This window comes from Halichoerus grypus, chromosome 3 (genome assembly GCF_964656455.1).
Source record: "Halichoerus grypus chromosome 3, mHalGry1.hap1.1, whole genome shotgun sequence".
Classification (NCBI taxonomy): domain Eukaryota; kingdom Metazoa; phylum Chordata; class Mammalia; order Carnivora; family Phocidae; genus Halichoerus; species Halichoerus grypus.
Genome location: NC_135714.1, coordinates 92,111,621 through 92,132,984, shown reverse-complemented (window position 1 = coordinate 92,132,984; position 21,364 = coordinate 92,111,621). Strand labels below are relative to the sequence as shown.

Below are 21,364 nucleotides of genomic sequence, written 5' to 3'. Positions count from 1 at the left end.
TTATAATTTGTTAACTCCCTTCCGTAACTGGATTTTCGGTTCTTTGATAACAAAAACTAGAATCCTGAAAAAGAAAATTACTAACTTTAAAACAAGTCCTCACATTCGCTGTTTGGCCGCCAAGGCTCAGATCTAGGAAGTAAAGCAATTTTACCCTTGGCTACGGCCCACCTCGGCACCCGTCCTTTCCCAAGTACGCCGCCAAATGCCGGGCAGGCCCCCAACCTCCCAAAGCCGGACAATACGCGCCCCCAACCTCTGAAAACTGGAACTACAAGGGCGCCCAAAGGACTTTTGCGCGTGCGCACAGAGAACTAGGACAAGCAAACTGATGGGTTTGTGGGAGGGGACGAAGTGAAAGGGACGACAGAAGATAGAATGGACTGCGTTAAAAAGGACTCAGAGGAAATGAAACCTCAGTCAACCTGAGCGACACTATCTACGGTCTACTTGGAACTTACTCCGTTCAATTCCCAAAACACTGGGCCGGTGATGGCGTCCTTCAACCTTTTCGTCTCCAGATCCTTACAGTCCTGGTTTCCGCGTCATAGGATGAGCGACACAGCTCTCCCGTACGCCTTGGAAAAGACGAGCACGGGAGGGTGCGTCCGTCGCTTACGTCACGGGCGTGTGCTGGCGCTGGGGGCGGGGCGTTGGATTACCCGGCTGGCCAAGGAGGCTCGCAGACAATGAAAAGTTTGATTGGCGGTTTGAAAACGCCAGTTGTGGTGGGCGGGCTGAGTATTGGGTCCTGATCTGGTGCGGTCCCAGTTTAATGACGTCACAGTCTTTCGCGGGAGAAATTCGAAAGTGGATTTTATGTACAGGTGAGGTCAGTTGTTTCTCCGGAGTGGGGGTGTATAGGCAAAGGGATTTGAGCGAGAGGAGGCGTCGCAATTAGGGCAAAGGGTTGAAAGACTATTCCGCCAGAAGCGGACCGTTGCTGGTGCTATATGGAACCAGGTTTGGACAGTGACTCTCGCTTGCTCCGAATCTCTGTAAAATTGGTGCCTCGTCTTTACCGCTTTCCCCAGCCTCTACTTTGCAGTTTCCGCATAAGTGTAAGGACCAGAGAAGGTTTTGGTGTTTGCATTTAGGACTGACAGAGGGTCAAGTCTCATTGCCATTTGGTTACACAGAGTCATGGTAATTATTATTTTGGCAAATGTTAGCTTCTCTTGGTTATTTGGACTGAATGGCTTCTTAACAGAATATTGGGTTCGAGAGTCTGGAACTTTTAAATCTGTGAACCATTTAGGGATTCTAAAGGTCCTGCTTGTTCCAAAACAAAAAGACCAAAAACATCTTAAAAGGAAGAATGGCTCATATTTTGTTGAGAACACTGATTTTTATATATGAATGTATAAAGCAGCGTAAGGACGTGTGGGAATATATATGGTTGGGGGGGTATGTGTGCATGCCTGTGGTTATATAATTACCACATCTGAGGTCTCCATACCGCTTTAAAAACTTTGTACATTAAACTTCCGCCCGTTAGAGGTGGGTGAACACTTGATGTGGCTAGGTGAAGACTTTCAGAAATTTTTTTTATATTTGCACTTCACTTAAATATGTCATTTGTTAGCTAATACCATTTTTCCTATTTAATGGTAAAAAAGGACTATTGACTCTCCTTCGAATGTAGGAATTTAGACCTCTTCTAAATATTTTTAAATAAAGCTAGCCTTTTTTTTTTTTAGCTAGTCTTTGTTTTATTATAATCTAATTTACCACTTACGAGGATATGGATCTTAACAATTCCTTTTAAATTGTAAGCCCTGCAAGTAATATCTCTAATTTAGGAAAACAATGGGGAATTTATCTTGCAGTTCCTGAATAGAATATAAGTAATCTTAAATTAGTAAATACTGGATTAGTAATCTGTATGTTGTGATAATATCTACTCTTCAGGATTCTGAGATTGACAAATATTATATATAAGTAACATACATAATACAAAGTAGTCCAAAAATTTGCCTGACATACTAGGTACTCAATAGTCATGTCATATTTGTGAGTATGAGCACCAGAATTTAGACTACTTAGTTTTTAAAATTTCTTCTTCTTTTTTTTTTTTAAGTAAACTTTATGCCCTACATGGGGCTTGAACTCATGACCGGGAGATCAAGAGTTGCATGCTCTACAGACTGAGCCAGCTAGGGACCGCTTTACTACTTAGTTTTGAATTCTGAATCTGCCATTTATTTGTTTTGTGATCTTGAGCAAATTACATACTATTATGTACCTTAGTTTCCTTTTTTGTAAAATAAATGTAAAAAATAGTATCTATACCATAAGGTTTGAGCATTTAAAGCATGTTAGGTGTCTAGCATAAAATTACACTGAATAAATGATAGCTGTTATTAAAGAGATCTCATATCCATTACTGCCACATGGCAAACACTGTGCCTACACCATGCAGTCTCATACAGATGTAAAATGTCCAACACATTTAGTGTTGGGAGCAAGTTGCTCTAAAAGTAGTAGTGAATGACGTGTTTCTCTGGACCTCTGTTATCTTCTTGGCATTCATTAGGCATTTAGCAATTCCTTTGGGCTTGAGGGGAGGGATATGGGATATGGGAGTTTTATCACTGGAAGGCAGTGCCTCTGTAGGCCTGTGTCCTGTCCTGTGAACTATGATATGGGGCAAGTATTCATATCTCATTTGCCTAATCCCTTATCTCTCCTATTTTAGCAGCCAGTGCAATCTTTGTAAAACCCAAGTCAGATTATGTAATCTTATTCTTAAAACCCTACCGTTCGTACTGCCTTTATAGAATAAAGTTCAAAGAACTCAGCATAGCATAGAAGGCCCTCTGACTCCTATTATTGCTCATTTTTCAGTCTTCTCTCTCACTATTCACTATCTTACATTGACCCCTTAATTGTACTGAGTTCCTTGGTCATGCCTTGCTCTGTCTTTCATAGGCCCTTGTATATATTGATTCCTTTTTGGAAATACATTCCTGGCATTTTCTTTCGGTTTTAGTTATTTTAGCTTGCAGCTTAGACGTTATGTTCTTCAGGAAGCCTTATTTGATGCCATAGACCCAGTTGGGTCCCTTCCTGTGCTTATTTCTGTCATGTTTTATTGTAATTACTGTTTATCAGCCTGCTATACTGGAAAGTCCCTGATTAAAAATAGTATTTGTTCATTTTAGTGCCTCAACCTAGCAGTGTCTGGCAAATGCTAAAGGAAGTACTAAATAAATACATGTAATTTATAAATAATATGTATGTGGTGTATCTTGTATGTATGAAGGGGGAATTGAATCCAGAATTTCAAATTATAGTTTTATTGAATCATCCTAGGTCTTTTAGCCCTGTGTTCTCAAACTTGAGCATGTATCACTATCACCTGCAGGACATGTTAAAACGAAGTACTGGGTCCAACCTCAGACTTTCTGATTTAAAAGGTCAGGGGCAGGACCCAAGAACTTGAATTTCTAACTAGTTACCAGTTGATGCTGATGCTGTTGGTCCAGGGATCATATCTTTGGGACCACTGCTTTAGAACAAAAAAATTTTTTTTGGCATCTCCATTTACTTCTTCAGTTCACCATCAGTAATTTTTGACTTCCAAATTTGCCCACAATAACAATTTTATCCACTAGCATAGGATAAATACGGTACTCATTGCAGTGATATTGAAAAGATTATTCCTTGCAGAGGAAATTTGTGTATTAGATCCTGGATACTATGATATAAAAGGAAAAATTCAAAACGCAAGGGGGCCATCTTGTGGTGGCCATAGCAATTCAGAAAATGGAAAATAGAAGCTCTTTCCATAAGGAACTCAAATGTTGGGGGAAGAGGGATGGTTTTCTGATACATGTTATGGCACTTGGAAAAAAGCTTAGCACACTACTAATTATTTTATACATTTTATTTAGTTTTCTCTTTACTTGGCAAACTCTTTTTCCACCGGGTGGGGTCCCTCTTTTATTTTGTACTTAGTATCAGATAATTTGATTACACCTGGGTTTCCCTTGGTAATCACATAGTCTTAGAACTCTTAGATTCCTCTATCCTGTCAAGAGTTTGTGGGAAACAGTCATATTTGATATTCTTTTCATCAGGGTTGAATATTCTTTGTCTATTTTTATTTTAGGTTGTATAAATAATTGAATAACCACCATTATTTTCTGGACCTGACTGGTTTATAATTTCAGAAGAAATAATGGAAAGCCAGGAATTTATTGTGAGTCTAACAGTTTTCTCTATTTCCTTTTTTCTTTTTTTTTAAATCCTCTATTTTTAAATTTTTTTAAGATTTTATTTTTAAGTAATCTCTATACCCAGTGTACGACTTGAACTCACAACCCTGAGATCAAGAGTTACATACTCCATTGACTGAGCCAGCCAAGCAGGCTTCCCACTATTTCCTGTTTTATTTCTTCCTTCCACATTTCACAAATGTCTTGCTGGGGTTGACAGATTTAACAAAAAACAAAAAAAACCCAAAACTAAAGCAGGACACTTAGGTAAATTTGAGTATCAGATAAACAGTGAGTAATTTTTTTGGTATAAGTATGTATGTCTCAAATATTGCCCTGTATTTTTTTTTAAAGATTTTATTTATTTATTTGACAGAGAGAGAGAGAGAGAGAGACACAGCAAGAGAGGGAACACAAGCAGAGGGAGTGGGAGAGGGAGAAACAGGCTTCCCGCCAAGCGGGGAGCCCGATGCGGGGCTCGATCCCAGGACCCTGGGATCATGACCTGAGCCGAAGGCAGGCACCCAACCAACTGAGCCACCCAGGCGCCCTGCCCTGTATTTTTCTGGCAACTTTATCTCTTGCCTACTACTCATGTTAGTTATACAAAATCCTTTGGAACAAACCCTTTGTAAGCTGTTTGTTAGGATCAGGAAATAATTTCTTTTGAAGAATTGCCATGCCTCTTCTATCTAGATCAGTGATTCTTAAACTGTTTGGTTTTAGGATGCTTTTATACTCTTAGAAATTATTGAGGAGCCCAGAGAATTTCTGATTATGGGGCTTATATTTATTGATGTCTTTCAGAAATTTAAAAAATATTTATTAATTCATTTAAAAAACCCATTACATTGAACATAAATTACTTTTTAAAAATGGAAATAGCTATATTTTCCAAAGCAACAACAGGAAAAAACCACATTGAAAAAAGTAGCATTGCTATACATTTTTTTGCAAATCCCCTTACCATTTGATTTAATAGACAACTAGATTCTCAGATCTGCCTCTGCATTTAGTCTGAAATTGAATCTTGCAACACTGCACATACATAACCCTGGCAGACCACTACGCATGCCGGAAGAAATGAGAGTGAAAAGACAAATAACATCACGAAAATAGTTTTGACCCCAAGACTGCTGAAAAAGTCTTGGGAACCTCTAGGAGTCTGGACTACATTTTGAGCTCAGATGATGACTTCTATGTAACCCAACAAATTTTTTCCTTCCCACTGATGACTGAGAAGCTCAAAATGATTTTTGTTGTTCAATTAAGTTTTCACTTTTCTCCTTAGATTTTACCTCTCCTTTCTCCCCTGCCGTGCCTTTTACTACTGAGTTCCTTTTTTAAAAAATTTATGTTTTGTTATTGATTTAATGTAAGCTCTATGCCCAACATGGAGCTTGAACTCAAAACCCTGAGATCAGGAGTCACATGCTCTACCAACTGAGTCATCCAGGGACCTTGATATTTATTGTTATTGTTATGTTATCTTTTATTTTATTAAAAGATGTCTAAATATTTTTTTATATAGGAAGGGTATAAGAATATGCAACATTTAATACATGTAAGTAGAAACCATTTCTTTGTACTTTTGGAAATAAGGTACTGTATACTCATCAAAAGATGAAGAAGTCAAAAGTGTGGCAAGATGGAATTCTGAAGATCACTCACTTAGGAAACAAAGTAAGTACAAAACAATTGACTATGGAGTCCAAAAGCTAGATTCTTGCCTTTTGATTGAATATTAAGAAGACTCTGTAGATGGTAAAATGTTGGATATGTTCCTAAGCTGATATAGTTGTCAGCTTATAAAAGTTGTCAAATGATTGTCACGTTACAGTGATTAATTTGTATGTTTTAAAAGTTCAGTAAATATTTAATTTGTTTTGATTTTTAAAATTTGAATTAGATTTTCTGTAAAACTTTTTATTTTGGCACATTTTTTCTTTACAGGCAATAAGAGTTTAATGATACAAAAAAACTGTATTAAAACATATTTCTAACACCATAATGCTCACAGTGGAATGGTACATATAGAGTTGACACACCATTTTAGGAAAGCTGCCAATGTCTAAAATTATGTATAGAGTTCTTCTATTTTCAGGTTTTCTTTGAATCATTTACTTTGGTTATGATATGATCTTGTCTTTTTTGGGGGGAGGGTTTGTTTGTTTTTTTTAGATTTTATTTATTTGAGAGAGAGAGAGAGAGAGAGAGAGCATGAGCTGGGGGAGGGGCAGAGGGAGAGAGAGAAGCAGGCTCCCCGCTGAGCACAGAACCCGACACGGGACTTGATCCCAGGACCCCAAGATCATGACCCGAGCCAAAGTCAGGCACTTGACCAACTGAGCCACCCAGGCCCTCTGATCCTAACGGTCTTGAGAGAATTATTTACTGGGTGATCTTTCACTTTACTAGATATGCTGATCCTTCTCTATGGGTTTCTTTTTTCACCCCAAGTATCTGCATCTGCTGAATTGTAATTTTCTCATACCAGTTCTCATGACCTTATGCAACAGCCTTGGCTCCTCCATTCTTCATAACAACTCTTCGTTTGACTTCTGTGACACCACACTTTCCTGAAGTTGCTTACTGACATCTAAGTATTTTCTGTGGGCTCATTCTCTTCTCAAACATTAAAGTTTTCCTTAGAACTCAGTTGTGTATGTACTTACACAGAAATATATAAAGATATATAAATCTTTCTCTTTAATCTTTTTAAAAAAATGTTTTATTTATTTATTTTGAGAGAGAGAGTGAGAGAGAGCACGAGGTTGGGGGGTAGAGGGAGAGAGAGAAGCAGGCTCCCAACTGAGCAAGGAGCCCAATGTGGGCCTCCAGCCAGGACCCTGGGATCATGACCTGAGCCAAAGGCAGACACTTAACTGACTGAGCCACCCAGATGCCCCAATCTCTGTCTATGTATATATATGTATATGGAGAGAGAGAAAAAGAAGAGATTTATTCTAGGGAATTGAATCATGTGATTGTGGAGGCTGGTAAGTGCCAAGATCTGTAGTTGGTAAGATGAAGACTCAACAAAGCCAATTGTGTAGTTTCAGTATAAATGATGGGAGGTTTGAGACTCAGGAAGAGCTGGTGTTTCAGTTTGAGTCAAAAGGCAGGAGAGCACTCATGTCCCAGCTCAGAGACAGTCAGGCAGGAGGAGTTTTCTCTTACTCAGTCTTTCTGTTCTCTTCAGTCCTTCCACTGATTAGATAAGGCCCACCCAGTTAGGGAGAGCTCTGTTTGCTTATTGTTTTTATTGAGGTATAATTGACATTTAACATAATACTAGTTTCAAGTATACAGCATAATAATTTGATATTTGTATGCGTTGCAAATGATGATAATAAGTATAGTTACCATCTGTCACCATAGTTAAAATGATTTTTTCCTTTTATTTTTTGTGTTGAGGACTTCCAAGATTTACTCTTAGCAACTTTTAAATATGCAATACAGTGTTATTAATTATGGTCATCATGCTTTTTTTTTTAAGATTTTATTTCTTTATTTGACAGAGAGAGAGACAGCGAGAGAGGGAAGACAAGCAGGGGAGTGGGAGAGGGAGAAGCAGGCTTCCCGCTGAGCAGGGAGCCCGATGTGAGGCTCGATCCCAGGACCCTGGGATCATGACCCGAGCCAAAGGCAGACGCCTAACAACTGAGCCACCCAGGCGCCCTGCTGTACATTATTTTATAACTAGAGTTTTGAATCTTGACTCCCTTCATCCATTTAGCAACCCCCCCTGCTACCCTCCCCCAAATGGATTTTTTTTTTTTTAAGATTTTATTTATTTGACAGAGAGAGAGAGAGAGAACAAGCAGGGGGAGCAGCACAGGGAGAGGGAGAAGCAGGCTCCCTGCCGAGCAGGGAGCCTGATACAGGGCTCCGTCCCAGGACCCTGGGATCATGACCTGAGTCACCTGGTCGCCCCTCCCCCAAATGGATTTTTAAAAAAACTTATATTGTCATGTGCCAGGCATGCTTTTAATGTGTCAAGTTACTTAGTCTACATAAGTCCCCTTTTAGAGTACTGTTTTTCTCTGTATTTTACTGAGGTTGAAACTGAGACACAGATAAAGCAGCTTGTCCACAGATCTCACAGCTAGAGAGTGGAGGAGTCATATGTGACACTAGGCTTTTTGGCTCCAGAGCCCATATCCTAACCAGTCTATTGTCTCTCTTAATACAACAAATTTAAAAGAACAACTTTATTACATTTACAGATCTCCATATTTTGTTTTTTTTAATTATTTAAATTCAATTAATTAACATATAGTATATTATTAGTTTCAGAGGTAGAGTTCAGTGATTCATCAGTTACATATAACATCCAGTGCTCATTACATCACGTGCCCTCCTTAATGTCCATCACCCAGTTACCCCATCCCCTCACCCACCTCCCCTCCAGCAACCCTCAGTTTGTTTCCTATAGTTAAGAGTCTTTTGGGGTGCCTGGATGGCTTAGTTGGTTAAGCACCTGCCTTCGGCTCAGGTCATGATCCCAGCATCCTGGGATCGAGCCCTGTTTTGGGCTCCTTGCTCAGCAGTCTGCTTCTCAGTCTCCCTCTGCTGTTCACCCTGCTTGTGCTCTCATTTTCTCTGTCAAATAAATGAATACAATCTTAAAAAAAAAATCTCTTATGATTTGTCTCCCTCTCTGATTTCATCTTATTTTATTTTTCCCTCCCTTCCCCTTTGATCCTCTGTTTTGTTTCTTAAATTCCACATATGAGTGAAATCATATAATTGTCTTTCTCTGATTGACTTATTCCATATTCTGTTCTTACTGTGTATATCTATCATTGTGAAGTTATCAGTAAGACAAGCTTCTCAATGTAGAAAGGCTACTTATTATTATTAGTGAATTAACAATTAAAACAGAAAATTAAAAGAAAAACTAGTTTTGCTTTAAGCCTTCAAGTTCAATTTACAAATCCTATTAACTTTAGTTTAACTTTCAGTGGGTTTAATGTTCAGTCAACTTAAGTTGCACAAGCTAAATACTTTTTTTTTTAAGATTTTATTTGAGAGCGAGAGCGCAGAGCAAAAGAGAGAGTACAAGTTGGGGTGCAGAGGGAGAGGGAGAAGCAGGATCCCTGCTGAGCAGGGAGCCTGATGTGGGGCTCAATCTCAAGACCCTGGGATCATGACCTGAGCCGAAGGCAGACACTTAACCGACTGAGCCACCCAGGTGCCCTACTAGGTATATTTTTTTAATGATTTTATTTTATTATTATTTTTGAAAGAGAGAGTGTGTGAGCACTAGTGGGCAGAGGGAGAGGGAGAGAGAATCCCAAGTAGGCTCCACACCCAGTGAAGAGCTTGATGCAGGGCCCCATCTCACGACCCTGAGATCACAACCCCAGCTGAAACCAAGAGTCAGGTGTTCAACCGATTGAGCCATCCAGTTGCCCCAAACTAGATACTTTTAATAATCCGTCTGTCAACAAACATAAAATTTTAAATATTTTAAATTTACAAATTTATTTGATTTTTTTTTTTTAAGATTTTTTTTTTTTTAAGTAATCTTCACTCACAACATGGGGCTTGAACACACAAACCTGAGATCAAGAGTCAAATGCTCCTACCAAGCCAGCCAGGTGGGGCGCCTGGGTGGCTCAGTTGGTTGAGCAACTGCCTTCAGCTCAGGTCATGATACTGGAGTCCTGGGATCAAGTCCCACATCAGGCTGTCTGCTCAGTGGGGAGTCTGTTTCTCCCTCTGACCCTCCCCCTTCTCGTGCTCTCTTTCTGTCTCTCAAATAAATAAATAAAATCTTAAAAAAAGCCAGCCAGGTGCCACCCCACCCCCTCTTTTTAAAGTAATCTTTACATCCAAGGTGGGGCTCGAACTCACAACTCCAAAGTCAAGAGTGGAATGCTGTATTGACTGAGCCAGCCAGTTGCCCCTAAGTTTCTTTCTTTAGCATTTTAGTTGCCCTAACAAACAAAAACCTCCCAATTAAATCCTTCTAGTGTATCTAAGAAATTAAACATAAACAGTTATTCTTAAAATATAAGTATTCTAATGCTGTTTATAAACTTAGTAAAATTAACTTTCAATTAAAAAGTAACCTATCCAAAATGAATTTCTCAGTTACACATTTGGAATCATTAATGTGTAATTTGTCTAATCTGTTAGATGCATGTAAAATGTAAATTGAAGCATTAAAGTACCTTTTCTTTTTGAGAGAGAGAGAGAGGGAGCGGGGTTGGGGAGGAGGGGGCAGAGGGAGAGGGAGAGAGAAAATCTTAAGCAGACTCCATGCCCAGCTTGGAGCCTCATGTGGGGCTTGATCTGATGACCCTGAGATCATGACCTGAGCCAAAATCCAGAGTCGGACACCTAACTGACTGAGCCACCCAGGCGCCCCTAGAAGTACCTTTTAAAGTAAAAAATAGGGACGCCTGGGTGGCTCAGTTGGTTAAGCATCTGCCTCCAGCTCCTGTCATGATCCCGGGGTCCTTGGATGGAGTCCCATGTCTGGCTCCTTGCTCAGCGTGGAGCCTGCTTCCCCTTCTGCCTGCCACTCTGCCTGCTTGTGTGTGCGTGCTCTCTCTCTCTCTGACAAATAAACAAAATCTTTATTTATTTTTTTGTTTGTTTTAAAGATTTTATTTATTTATTTGACAGAGAGAGACACAGCGAGAGAAGGAGCACAAGCAAGGGGAGCGGGAGAGGGAGAAGCAGGCTTCCCGCGGAGCAGGGAGCCTGATGTGGGGCTCAATCCCAGGACTCTGGGATCATGACCCGAGCCAAAGGCAGACGCTTAACGACTGAGCCACCCAGGCGCTCCCAAATAAAATCTTAAAAAATAAATAAAGAAATAAAAGTAAAAAATATTTTTTGAAAATTAAAATAACACAAATTACTTTAAAATCATTGATTGCATAATTACTAAAACCTATTCATGATCTTAGTTCAAAACACTGATATTTTTGGTTTGAATTACTGCCTTATCACTATCCAGTTCTAAATGTTTCAGGAGTTAAAAGGCACTTTCCCATAAGAGCCCCCTGGCTGGCTCAGTCAAGAGCATGTGACTCTTGATTTTGGGGTCATGAGTTCGAACCCCACATTGGGTGTAGAGGGTACTTTAAGTAAGTAAGTAAATAAATAAATAAATAAATAGAGTACTTTAAATAAACAAACAAACTAACTAACTTTACATAAAAATGTTACTGTCCCAAGTAAATTAGAGTTATACCAGTGAACTGAAGTTACAAATTAGATTCCGGCCTGAGAGTTGAGACCTAGGGTTATAATCACTGTAACCTTACCAGCATCATAAAGGGACATGTTGAACCTTGTGTTTAGTTGGAGTAACAATGGGATCTCCAAGTCCATGCCCTTTAGAAAGGGTCTCATAGTTGATATCTTGGGTTTAAGTCATATCATCTATTTCTTTTGATTTGAATAGATGAATGTCTATGCCTATCTTCATTCATATTTTTTAATAGTTTGTCTTAAACTAATCCATTCACTGTTGATGATATTCTATGTAATTTTTATTTATTTATTTTTATTTTTAATTTTATTTTATTATTTTTTAAAGATTTTATTTATTTATTTGACAGAGAGAGACACAGTGAGAGAGGGAACACAAGCAGGGGGAGTGGAAGAGGGAGAAGCAGGTTTCCCGCAGAGCGGGGAGACCAATGTGGGGCTCGATCCCAGGACCCTGGGATCATGACCTGAACCGAAGGCAGACGCTTGACGCCTGAGCCACCCAGGTGCCCCTATGTAATTTTTTAAAAAATATTTTTCCTATTTGGTTGGGCTAAGTCTTCAAAGTCTTACAGATTTTGTCTTATATTAAAAAGACATCTGGTTAGATTCTGCATATCCTTCATGTCTTTGGGTACAAAATCATAATATTGGGTTACGCTAGTGGTGTAATCCAATTTTATCTTCAGCGTATAGCATGTATTTTGAGTGTCTATTTTATCCCTTACATTGGTAAGTCATAGGAAAACAAGATAAATTCAAGTTAGTTCCAGGGATTTTCTGTGATCAGGAAAGTTAGTAATCTCTCTGTATACTAAATAACACCCTTGTTCTCAAATCCAAGCCACTGCTTACACCATTTCTCTTGCTAGTATTATCTTTACCTATCCAAATTCTTACTGTCAGGGTTACTTATTTTCATTAATTGAGTCATTTAATAAACATACGTTGCTGGTAGGCAGTGGGACAATTTAAATAAGACATATAGGGGCGCCTGGGTGGCTCAGTCGTTAAGCGTCTGCCTTCGGCTCAGGTCATGATCCCAGGGTCCTGGGATCGAGTCCCACATCGGGCTCCCTGCTCGGCGGGAAGCCTGCTTCTCCCTCTCCCACTCCCCCTGCTTGTGTTCCTGCTCTCGCTATCTCTCTCTCTGTCAAATAAATAAATAAAATCTTTAAAAAAAAAAAAAAGACATATAAAGGCTATGTGGAAGACCAGTTAATGTCACATAGACCTTAGTTTGAATCCTGGCTCTTCACTTACTAGATGTATAATCTTGGCAAGTTATTTAGCTTCTCAAGGCCTACAGTCTCTTTAATAAAGTTGTCTTGAGGATTAAATGAGAAAATGTATAAACCTCTTAAAGTACCTGGCACATTGTAAGAATGCAATAAATGGTAACTTAATAGTTTCTGTCTTTAAGCAGCTTTTATCTAAGAACATAAGGATTATAATATGTATAGAGATATGCTTAGGGTTCTGTGGGAGTGATATCAAAGTCTGATTCTGGTTCAGAGAAGTCTTTCCAGATAAAGAGTATTTTTTGAGTATTTGTTTTGTAAACAGAATTGATAGGTTGGAGGGAGGGGAGCTAAAGATGGTGTCATAGCTATAACAACATAGAGGTATGAAACTATTAAAAATTTGGGTAACTATAAGCAGTTAAATATGCCTGGAATGAAGGGCTCATATTGGGAAATTGTAGAATATATGGCTTGAAGAGGTAGTCAGGAGTCCTATCACAGAGGACATTGTATACTCAGCTTTAGGAGCCAGTGAAGAATTATGAGCAGAAGAGTGACATAATCATATTTCTTTTTTATATCATTCTGGCAACAATGTATAACATAACTTTTAAGCTGTGTAGGATGAAAGATTGAATTTAAGAAGACTGTAGGCTAAAGAATAATGTAGACAAAAAGTGGTGGGGGTCTGACCAAGCAGGCATTAGCAATGACAATGGAGAGAAAGGATGATTAGAGAGAAATTGTGAAATTATTATAGAACCTTAAGGTCTTGGACATGGAAGGTGAGAAGAATCCATAATGACTTTCAGGTTTTTGTATTGTGGTAGGATACACTGAGGTACTGAGATAGGATATCTCAAAAAGAAAAAGCATAAGTTTAGGAGAAAAAATTAAAAATTTTTTTAAAGATTTATTTATTTATTATTTATACATATATAGAGAGAATGCACGCACTTATGCAAGCAGGGAGAGGGGCAGAGGGAGAGAGAACATCTCAGGCAGACCTTGCACTGAGTGCAGAGTCCGACTCGGAACCTGATCCCACGACCCTGAGATCATGACCTGAGCCGATATCAAGAGTCAGATGCCTAGCTGAATGAGCCACTCAGGCACCCCAAAATTAAGATTTTGAGTTCCATTTTGAACTTAATGAATTTGCAGTGTCATAGGAACATTTAAATAATTGGCTATAGAGACCTGGAACTCAGGAAGGTTCTGGGCTACTAATACTGATTGGGAGTACGTGGCATTTAGATGATATTTGAAGCTTCTGGAGTGGATTCATACATTTCTTTCTTTTTTTCTTTTTCTTTTAAGATTTTATTTATTTGAGAGAGAGAGAGCACACACACAACAGAGGGAGAGAGGAGGAGGGCGAAGCAGAACCCCTGCTGAGTAGGGAGCCCAATGCGGGGCTCCATCCCAGGACCTGGAATCATGACCTGAGCTGAATGCAGATGCCCAACCAACTGAGCCACCCAGGCTCCCCTACATTTATTTCTTTAACAGATGTTTTTTGAGCACCTGTTATGAGTTACACACTGTTCTTGAGGATGCAGAGGGAAAAAACACATGAACCCCTGACTTCATGGAAACAACATGGAGGAGACAGACCAGTAAACTGAATATGTTTGTCTAGTGGGTTAGGCAGACAACAAGGAGTAGAGTGAGCAAGGATGAGAATGGAGATCAAGGGGATTATGTAGGCCTAATTGGTCATTGTAAGAACTTTTGCTCTTATTCTTTGTCTCAGTAGATTTGCCTCAATAGATTTGCCTATTCTGGACCTTTCACATGAATGGAATGGTACAATAGGTAGTCTTTCATTGAATGACTTCTTTCATTTAGCATGTTTTCAAGTTTCATCCATGTTGAAGCATGTTTCAATACTTTATTTTTTTTATTGCTCAGTAATAGTCTATTGTGTGGATATATCACATTTTTTAAATCTATTCTTCAACTGATACAGATTTGAGTTGTTTCCACTTTTTGGCTGCTATTTTTTTTTTTTAAAGATTTTATTTATTTATTTGACAGAGAAAGACACAGCGAGAGAGGGAACACAAGCAGGGGGAGTGGGAGAGGGAGAAGCAGGCTTTCCCACTGAGCAGGGAGCCCAATGCGGGGCTGGATCCCAGGACCCTGGGATCATGACCTGAGCGGAAGGCAGACGCTTAAGGACTGAGCCACCCAGGCACCCCTTGGCTGCTATTTTTGCTGCTATGAACATTTGTGTGCAAGTTTTTGTGAAGACATATGTTTTCATTGCTCTGTATATGTACAGAGTGGAGTGGAATTGCTGGATCTCATGGCATCTCTGTTTTTAACCTTTTAAGAACGCCAACTATTCTCCAAAGTGATGGAAACAGTAACATTTAAAGGGCTAGTGGAGAAAGTGCTATAAAAAATGGCTGAAGACACAAGGAGAAAGCCAGAAAATTATAATTACCTTAACTTCCTTTTTCTCCCTTATTGCTTCCATTCAACAAGTTTTATTCCTTATACCCCATATAAGTCTCTTTTCCCAATGCTGATGACTTATTTCAAGCACTGATCATCTCCCCAATCCTCCATGCCACATCCTTTTTTTTTTTTTTTTAAGATTTTATTTATTTGAGAGAGAGAGCACAGAGGGAGAAGCAGACTCCCTGTTGAGCAGAGAGCCCAGCTTGGGGCTCAACCCCAGGACCCTGGAATCATGACCTGAGCCCAAGGCAGACGCTTAACCGACTGAGCCACTCAGGCACCCCTGTTTACTCATCTTGCCTCCTGTTTTGCCCTCTAATGCATTCCAATTCTGTTTTCTTCCCATTTCCATTCCAGGATCCTCCTGGCAGAGATTAAGTTCATGAATTTCTTAGGCATATACCTTTGCTGTCTTGCACAGATTGAATAGTTGCTTAGGAAACATTTGAAATAGATGTACTTTCTAATCCAAAATAAATTGGGTAATTCTTTCATTATAGGATTTATTCATACAACCATTTTTGATTTGCTATTGAAGATGTTTAAGAAAAGCAGAATTTGTTTCTTTTTAACATTTATTTTGTTTTAATATAGGCAATTTTATATGATGACAAAGGAGAATGTTTGGAGAGTATATTTCTTAAGTGCCTTGAGGTATTTTAATGTTTCTATCCTATTTTTAAGTTACTTAAATCTCTATATTTAAGTTAAAAAAATTTCTTTATGAATTTTGTTAAAGAGTATAGACATGGTATTAATAGCATTTATTATAGCTAATACTTCTTCAACATTTATTATTAGCCACACCCTTGCTAAAAACTTTTAGGTATTGTTTCATTTAATCTTTACACAACGCTGTGATTTTTTTTAGAATAGGAGTGCAGTACAGAAAGGTTCAGTAACTTGCCCATGTTCATAGAATTACAGTGGTAGGGCTGGGATCTGACCCCAGAAATTGACTCTAACTTAATTGTATTACATGGTCTTGATAGGCTGAGAACTATAGTGGGAAATATTTTGGGAAATTATTCCTATATATAATATTTTCTCAAATATTCTCTGTTTTCCCCTTTTGGAGAAAGAAAGGGAACTAAAGGCATATTTTAGTGTAAAGAATAAGGATATTAAAGTTTGGTCATTCTGGGTTCATTTCCCACTTTCAAATGCTTCCTAGCTAGCCTAGCCTCTCTGTGTCTAAATTCTGTACTGTAAAACAGACCATAAAACAGACTTTATTATGTTGGTGTAAAAATTAGAAATAATTTATGTAAAGTGCAGTTTAGTATGGTGATTCTAAAAGTGTTAAAATGCATATTCTTATTATCATTGTGTTGATTTTGGCCATGGTGTTAAATTTTTTTTTTTAGATTTTTTTTTTTTAAGATTTTATTTATTTGACAGAGAGAGAGACAGCGAGAGAGGGAACACAAGCAGGTGGAGTGGGAGGGGGAGAAGCAGGCTTCCCGCTGAGCTGGGAGCCTGATGCAGGGCTCGATCCCAGCACCCTGGGATCATGACCTGAGCTGAAGGCGGACACTTAACGACTGAGCCACCCAGGCGCCCCAGCCATGGTGTTAAATAGCATTAATAGTGGTTGTGGTATTTTTGTATTTATCAAAAGGGTCTATGAAAAGCACTATCTTAGTAGATGCTTAATTGGGCATAACTACTGTTGTTATTATTTCATTTTAAATCATTTCATTAGGAAAGACTAAGCATATTGTCTGTGATAATACACAGATTTTGTGTATCACCAACTAGGTTGATGATCTTTTTTTTTTTTAATTTTTTAATTTTTTTATTATTTTTTAAGATTTTATTTATTTATTTTGACAGAGAGAGAGTTAGCGAGAGCAGGAATAGAAGCAGGGGGAGTGGGAGAGGGAAAAGCAGGCTTCCCGCCGAGCAGGGAGCCCGATGTGGGGCTCGATCCCAGGACCCTGGGATCATGACCTGAGCCGAAGGCAGACGCTTAACGACTGAGCCCCCCAGGCGCCCTGATACCTCTAATTTTAAAAATTACGTTTAGTTGTATGGGTTCTTAGTGAACTCCTTGAGAAGGGGCATATTTGTCTTGCTTGTCTTTGTACCTCCTGCATGCAACAAAGGGTCTCATATATGTGTTATTGAATAAACAAATTAATGAAAAATTTTTGCTATATTATTTTCCTTTTTTGTGCTTATTTGACAACTAGTCTAATAATAATAAATGAAGATTTAGGTATTGATTCATACATTTAACAATTATTATCTATTGTGTCTTGCTAGTGCTAATGACCTATTGGAACACATAATTAAATAATTAGATGTATATGATTTTAAATTTATTTTTTAAAATTTATTTGTTTTTTAAAATTTATTCTTTAAAATTTAGGTGAAGCCTGGAGATGACTTAGAAAGTGATCGGTACTTAATCACAGTTGAGGAGGTTAAAGTTGCTGGAAGCATAGGTATTAAACAGGATGTCATTAAAGAAGCACCGGAGTTAAATCCAAGGAGATTTACATCCTCTGGCCGGTCCCTTGGATGTCAGCCTGCTGGTTTAAAAAGGAAGTTTACTGTAAGTTTCTCTGTTGAAAATAATAAATCAATATATATTTATAATATTGTTTCAAGAAGTAGTGAATTTGAAACTATTGCACTCTATCATTAAAATGGTACTTCATAATATATGTTTAGGTGGAGAGGAAGTAAACCCTAACTAGAAAAATCTTAATACAAATGAGTGTTTACATTTTAATCTTGTAAATTTTATATCTTTATTACTTTACCTTGCAAAACAGACACACTCCTTTTTCTTTTTTTTTCTTTTTTTTTTAGCCAGTTCATATCAAAGTTTCTTTATAGATAATGGAACAGCTAATAATTGTTTTAATATTTTTAGGGTTTTCGAGGACCGCGTCAAGTGCCAAAGAAAATGATTATTACAGAAAATGGTGAATCAGCTGCATCACTTGAGGCTAAGAAACCTGGTCCTATTTTTCTCTCTCCCTTCTACAGCACACCTCCTTTGTTTTCTACTACTGGTAAGAAAGATATAAATAATATGCCAACAGACCCTGAGAAGAGTATCACTTACAAGAACAGAGAGACAAATGGCTTACATTTTTCTTCTATTGTCTCTACTCCATCCTTCAAGAATAACCCAGAAATGCTATGTGAAGAAAATTATTTTTGCTCTCCTGTCTATTCTGTAAATAAGCATTCAGATTCTGTACTGACCAATGAGGCCATAAAAAAAGATGGTTTGACATCTCACTGTTTAGGAGTTTCACAGAACATCAGAAGCAAAGCACAGATATTAGCTCTTCTGAAGTCCAAATCAACTGGTGTGTGTAAAGAACTAAATTCTGGGATTACAGAACATCTCCCTCAGATACAACTACAAGGAAATGAAAGCATTCCTACTAAACCAAAGTGCATAACTGAACAAGAAGAGTGTGCTGAGGTGAAGAAGAGCACAGACAGTTCACACCACCAGCACCAATCAGAAAATATCATGAGAAATAAAAGCCGATGGGCCGTGTATTTATCCTCACGGAGTTCACCTGCACATTCTTCTACTGAAGATGGAAATAATACAGAAAGGAAACCCAAGGTCCAGGGAGATAATACAGATTTAAATTTGAAAGACCTTTTGGTACAAGAAAGGAAACAGTTGTTTGAAACATGTGCTGAAAAGGGTAAAAAGTATAATGAAGACAAGCCAGTAGATGATAATGATCAATCTTTGGATCAGGAAGTAAAATTAGAAATTCCCTCATTCTGTAAAAGCAACAGCTTACCAGTTACCTGTAGAAGTATGGAATGTGATGGCTTATTATCAGAATCTGACATTCGAAAAAATAATAAAATATCTGTTAGACAGAATGACCAGATGTGTCTAAAAGGATCAATTCTCATTAGAGAAAATGCTCAGGAGATAAATCTATGTGGAACACCAGAAAAGAAATATAAACAGCCAATGTCATTCCTGCCAGAATCTGAACATCTGCGAACTGAGTCTTCTATAAGCAACAATTCTAGGCTCTCTGATGACTTTACCAACATGCTTTCTAAAAGTAATACTGATAATGGAAGTCTTAATAGTATTCCTGAACCTATGAGTAATGTAACACAGCCACTTGTGGAGGTGACTTTTAATCTGAACAATTTTGAAACCAGCGACACTGAGGAGGAATCACAGGAAGACAACAAAATTTCCCAGGATTCAGAGGGTTGGGTAAGAGAAGCTTTGGTTAATGACAGCAGTTCAGGTGTTCAGAAGAGATGTGAAGATATAAGCTGTAAGAAAGTTGGCAGTGAACATTTGTCTCTTTTAACATCTATCAGGGATAAACCTACAGAGACATTTCCTATTAAAGAGACTCTGCTATCACAATTTTGTGATAAAGCTTGTGTAGGTGTTGACACAGGACCTTGGAAAGCTGGAAACATTAGAAAAGAAATAGAAGAGTGTAGTGACACATTAAGCAGTTTTGACTCATCTTTAGAGGGAACTGATAATGTATTTATAGATAATAATGAAAATGCTAATAAATCTATTCAAAAAGTCAGAATTAACTATGATATTGCTTCACTACTGAATAAATCTAAAGGTATAAGCTTGAATTTACATACTCCTTGTATAAACATAGCCACTAATCAGACTCCTGAAAATAGCCTATTCTCAGAACAGACTGAGCCTCAGACTCTTATTATGGGAAGTAACTTAGACAAAAATGATGAACAGGTTTTACTGTCAACTTCAAGCAGCAACATCAGTATCCAAGAATTAAACGTTAATCATAATCACTCTGAAGAATGTATTGCTCTTGATAAATCAAATACCCAAGTTTCCAGTTCTTTGTACCCTCTGGAAAAAAAGCATCCTATTTCCAAAGACACAGAAGCATATATTCCTGAATCTGAAGATTTGCGAAGCATTAGAAGTTTAGACCATGACCATATTGAAGTAGAAACTAATGGAGAAAGCAAACAATATTGGAATAGTCCTAGAAATCCTTTGGAACTCTCTGGACTAGTAAATAACATTTCCCTTTTAAAGTCATTGTCTGAACACAGTACGGCTTTAGAAGGCTTGGAAATATTGAAAAAGAAATATGCTACCTTTAAGCAACAAGGAACTCTGTGGACTTATGAGCCAGATAGCAATCCTGAAGGTTAGATTGGCATGTTTGTTTTGGATTGTTCTCTGTATAGCTCAGAGGTTGAAAAGTATTTGCTTTGGAGGCTACATTAAAGAATTACATAGTAAATTTTTTTTTTTTTTTTGAGAGAGAGGGTGCGCCTGTGAGCTGGGGGAGGGGCAGAAGGAGAAGGAGAGAGAGAATCTTAAGTAGGCTCCATGCCCAGCGCAGAGTGTGATGCAGGACTTGATCTCATGACCCCAATATCATGACTTGAACCAAAACCAAGAGTCAGATGTTTAGCCGACTGAGCCACCCAGGCACCTCAGAATTACATAGTATTTAAATAGGTAATATGTGTACTTGGTAAAATCAATTCCAATAGAGGATAATATAGTGAAAAGGAAGTCACCTTTCTAGTACAGTCCTTCAGTCCACTCCTCAGAATTAGCCACAGTTTCCTTCCAGGGTATCCTTCTGGAAATATTTTGTACATATATAAGCATATACAGGCACATATAAGCAGGTATGTATGTGAATATCCATTCCTATCATACATTTTTGGACATGTGTTAGAAGATACTTTTTTAAAAAATCATGAGTTCATATTGATATCTCTAATTCTTAACCACTGGGTTCTTCCTGTCTTTCCTCAATTTCATGATTATATTACTTTACTACCAAAATGAGAAAAGTCCCTGGTTCCCAACAACATTAGTATGTTTACTTCCTCAATTCTACAATACATATCAAATGGCTTCCTAATTGTTACACTGGTATCACTACTAGCAAAAAACCTTTACAAATTTGTAAAGTTCACAAATCCTTTTTTTTTTTTTTTTTTAAGATTTTATTTATTTGAGCAAGAGTGAGAAAGCACAAGTGGTGGGGAGGGGCCCAGTAAGAAGCAGACTCCCCACTGAGCAGGGAGCCCAACCCGGGGCTCTGTCCCAGGATCCTGAGATCATGATCTGAGCCGAAGGCAGATGCCTAACCGACTGAGCCACCCAGGCACCCCTTCTTTGGTTTGTTTTTGCAACATATCCTACTGAAAATACATAGAGTATTA

The 21,364-nt window shown here is 38.2% G+C and overlaps 2 protein-coding genes across 5 annotated transcripts in view; one reads left to right on the top strand and one right to left on the bottom strand.

Annotated features, from left to right (window-relative positions):
- Window positions 1-655, bottom strand: part of LARP7 (La ribonucleoprotein 7, transcriptional regulator) — a 41,438-nt gene extending 40,783 nt beyond the window's left edge. Inside the window, exon 1 of one of the 4 annotated variants that reach the window (XM_078069106.1) lies at window positions 462-655. The gene's annotated coding sequence lies outside the window, so the exon portion shown is untranslated. The remainder of the gene's footprint in view (window positions 1-461) is intronic. The other 3 variants (XM_078069105.1, XM_036089420.2, XM_036089417.2) reach the window with 3 other exon arrangements.
- A 76-nt stretch (window positions 656-731) lies between these two features.
- The window catches only part of ZGRF1 (zinc finger GRF-type containing 1), a 96,783-nt gene continuing 76,150 nt past the window's right edge, over window positions 732-21,364 (top strand). Inside the window, exons 1-6 of the mRNA XM_078069108.1 lie at window positions 732-827; window positions 4,115-4,204; window positions 5,823-5,903; window positions 15,761-15,820; window positions 17,541-17,726; window positions 18,051-20,328. Of these exons, the coding sequence (XP_077925234.1) occupies window positions 4,184-4,204; window positions 5,823-5,903; window positions 15,761-15,820; window positions 17,541-17,726; window positions 18,051-20,328 (2,626 nt within the window). The 5' untranslated portion in view covers window positions 732-827; window positions 4,115-4,183. The remainder of the gene's footprint in view (window positions 828-4,114; window positions 4,205-5,822; window positions 5,904-15,760; window positions 15,821-17,540; window positions 17,727-18,050; window positions 20,329-21,364) is intronic.